Raw genomic sequence first — 3,692 nt, forward strand, 5'->3', positions numbered from 1 at the left:
AGCGAAATAGTAACGCACTGGGACGTCTGCTGTGTTTGCGCCCTTATCCATGACACTGTACCCCACCGATTGCGATTCGCTCGATGGGAAAGCCATTGCCTAGCTAACACACAACAGCTCAAGGTGCGTTTTCCACCTTTTTACGAGATAAGTAGCGAACGGATTTGGATTTATCAATATTTTTTAACGGATTGACGGATTTGGTTATCAAATCGTAGCGGATCGGCGGATTTGCATACCCCTATTCACCCCCCTCCTTACGTTACCAGAAAATACAAGCGTGCTGAAACTAGTCTTTGCATTTGCTCACGTCAGCAGCATACCCATGGGAAAACGATGCGCACGCTTTACTTTGGTTATGTCATAATGTTCTGTTTTCGGCGACGTCTGATTCCTGCTCTGTTCCCCTGAAAATCGTATGGTCCCCCCACCCCCCGATAATTTTTCATTCCTCCCAAGCGAAAGATAATGACTGGCCTCTATAAATCCTGCGTCCTCTGTGTCAGAATCAATCCTGAAAGGGTTAATATCTGTTGCTCCCGCAGGTTTGTGGTAGCCTTGGTCAGTTTTGGGATGTTCATTTTCGTCTCCCAGTTGGTCGGTGATCTTTATGTTAATTACGTTGTCATGGAGATCATCACAATTGTCCGAATACCTGTCACGTGGATTCTATATTTGAAGTAAACATAGGCGTTTTTTATATGTAGCATGTATTGTGACTTTTTTAAATTTAATCCCTTCCAATTTCAGCTCTGCAGGAAATATTTTATCTTAGATTACAATACAAAAAAGTTTTTTTTAAGAAATGTCAATAGCAGAAAACATGGTACCATCTGCTTGGTGTAAAAAATCCGCATTTTTGTCAGTTATGACCATTGTTAAATGTCGCAAATAACCCCCATGGCCCCAAAAGGTGCTCAAAAGTTCCCCTCACAAAATTAATGCACTGATTTATCAGATAAACGGTGTTTTTTTGATCTAACAACAAATTTACATTCACGAAAATCTTACGAAAATTGATATCAGTTGGAAAGGAAAAAAGCGCATTAGATTTTGAGACATACTTCAATCACCTTTGGGTTGTCAAACGTTGTCCTGGTAGCTGTAGGCCTGTCAAATGAGGAAATGACTGGACGCTACAATCGTATGGAAGTAAAAAGAAATTGTTGTTATAAATGTCTTGGCGGGAATACATTAGGTTCTGTTGCCAGGGATGGCGATTGTGATTGTATTTTTTGCAGATTTGGTCGCCGCATTTGTCATGGCATCATCATGATCCTGGTTGGAGTCATCTTTCTCTTGGTTTTGCTGGTCCACAAAGGTATGATAAATTGTGAAAAACTTAGCGTAGAAAGATATCTAATATTGCATTTGATTTTCTTTAATTATGACTGGCCGAGACATCCCACGTTACTGTCACAGTTAATTGACTGCCGCAACAAGATCTCGGGTCACGTTTTGCTGCGCTTCAGGCAGTTAGTTTGTCTTTACTTTGAGCTTTTACTGACTTTTTGAACATTTTCTTTGTTTTTCCTTATTATGATTTGTCGTTATGAGCGAACTTTCGTCTCGTCTCGGCTTTCACTCTTGCTGTGCGAAGTCTGAAAATAGTAACTCTCTTTTATGTTGACCTAAACGCTATCCTTTTATATTCATGCAAAACTGTCCTCGCAATATGTTTGACAACACCAGATCTTTCTCTCAAAAATGAGCCGGACCCAAGAAGGTTATTGGCATGCTCCTCAGAAAATGATAATCACGTGCACCATTAGATGAGAGGTCGGTCGGCAAGACTGAGAATGCTATCTAGCTGGGTGTCTCCGGGTGACGTAAAAATAAGATCCAGACATGACCGAGAAAGGAGGGTTTAGTGGTGAACCTCTTTCTGTGAATATCTTCCTAGATTCTGACGTGGCAACAACAGTTCTGTCCCTCTTTGGATACCTGTTGATTGATTGCACTTGGACGAGTATTTATTTGATGACCTCTGAGCTGTTTCCAACCGTTCTCAGGTAAGCGTCAAGGGCACTTTTGGTTGAATTTTTGCGTGTGATGAAGCATCTGTTTTGTCTCGCTACGCTGTGTAAGTGGTTTTTAAAACTCGTGCAACTCAGCTTTTTTTTATGCCAATAGAAACTCATGTCAAGGTACAGGATCTACAAGTGCACGGATTGGTGGAATCTTGGCGCCTTATGTTGTTTTGATGGTATGTATCCCTTATTTTTTCCACGACGCACAAAACAACACATCAACCCTTAAATTTTCAGGGCTGTGCGATCCGAAACACGTATAAAGAAATTTTACATGATTTAATTTTTGTCTCCAGAGCCAGCTTCCAGGCCTCAGTATTGTGTTTCCAGTTGTAATTTTTGGAGCGGTTGCAACGCTTGCTGGAATTTTAATGTATTGGATTCCAGAGACACTCTTCTCTCCAATGCACCAAACCATCGAAGAAGCTGAAGCGGCCGAAGACGATTATGGGATACCTTATTGTGGGAAGAAGATTGAGCTGCGCAGGCGCAAGAAGGCGAATGACGTAAAAGTAGTATATCTTTAAACGAAGCTAACGAGTAAAATACTTGGGGGTGGCAACTTCTCTGTTGCAGGGAGGTCTGGTTTTAAACGTGCAAGGTCAGCTTTCGTTTGTAGTATCATAATCAAATGTTTTCTATAGGCTCAAAATAGGACGAACGGTAATTCCGTTGGTTTTAAGTAAATGAGAGCATCAGCCACTTAATTAGAGACCGATCATTAATTATACCCCGGGATACGACCCTCCCTCCCCCCTTCCCCCTCATTGGCAGACAATTTTCTATAGTCCCCCCCTTTATACTCTGTTAGTGAGGACTGATCCCCCTCCGTACCCCCCTGAAAACCATGTGTACCTCCCCAAAAATCCTCCGCGCCCCTCTCCCTTCCGGCGATAAATAAGGTGTGGTCCCTTAGATACCCAGTTTTTAATCTTGCACTCAGATCCTACCGTGTAACTGTAACCGCTTGGCCGTGGAAGGCCTGGGTTCGAGACCACTCAATTACATTATGTTAAAGAAGGAATAGGGATAAGTAATAGATAGGCTAAAATAGAGTAACTCACGAAAACAAGTACTGAAGAAGTTTGCAACCAATGATAAACGTATAGTAGTGAGTGAAATTCACCACTGTACCTTTTTTCTACTCTAAGGTTGAATAACAATTCAACTATTCGCGTCTCTCATAGATTTAGGTTTTTAACTTTATTATATTATGTTTGTGTTCATCGTTTGTAATTTTATTTTCCGAGGGTCACAAGTTTATTAGCCTTTGGCTATTAAGTGTTAACCCTCTTTAAAGAAAGTCTTTATTGTTATTATTATTATTATACCCCGCAATAAAGGCTGTTACTAAAATACCTGTAAACTGAGTTTTGTAAACTAGTTTTGTTTTTCGTAAAAAAGGGTTATACGTGACAACGTCGTGAGAGAAACGATTATACTTTATTATTTGTTTCCTTTTCTTCAAGACTTGAAGATGAATGAAAACGCAGGATCTTTTTTACCCGAAGAGAATAGGCTACAATCAATTCTGAGACTGAAAAAAAAAAAAAAAAAGATTTCTGTTTCAAAATCTCCAATGCTAAGTCCTTGCCCAAGACTAAACATCCGGGCGATTTGACCGGTTTCCAGCAGGACAAAGTGGTTAGTTACTATGGTAAC

At 40.5% G+C, this 3,692-nt stretch overlaps 1 protein-coding gene across 1 annotated transcript in view; it reads left to right on the top strand.

The window, feature by feature from the left end:
• LOC111331153 (organic cation transporter protein) overlaps window positions 1–3,386 on the top strand; it is a 9,613-nt gene extending 6,227 nt beyond the window's left edge. The window contains exons 6-10 of the mRNA XM_022936210.2: window positions 546–680; window positions 1,242–1,321; window positions 1,904–2,012; window positions 2,134–2,206; window positions 2,327–3,386. Coding sequence (XP_022791945.2) covers window positions 546–680; window positions 1,242–1,321; window positions 1,904–2,012; window positions 2,134–2,206; window positions 2,327–2,557 — 628 coding nt within the window. The 3' untranslated portion in view covers window positions 2,558–3,386. The remainder of the gene's footprint in view (window positions 1–545; window positions 681–1,241; window positions 1,322–1,903; window positions 2,013–2,133; window positions 2,207–2,326) is intronic.
• Window positions 3,387–3,692: the final 306 nt, after the last annotated feature.

The sequence above is a fragment of the Stylophora pistillata genome, chromosome 1 (genome assembly GCF_964205215.1).
Source record: "Stylophora pistillata chromosome 1, jaStyPist1.2, whole genome shotgun sequence".
Lineage (NCBI taxonomy): Eukaryota > Metazoa > Cnidaria > Anthozoa > Scleractinia > Pocilloporidae > Stylophora > Stylophora pistillata.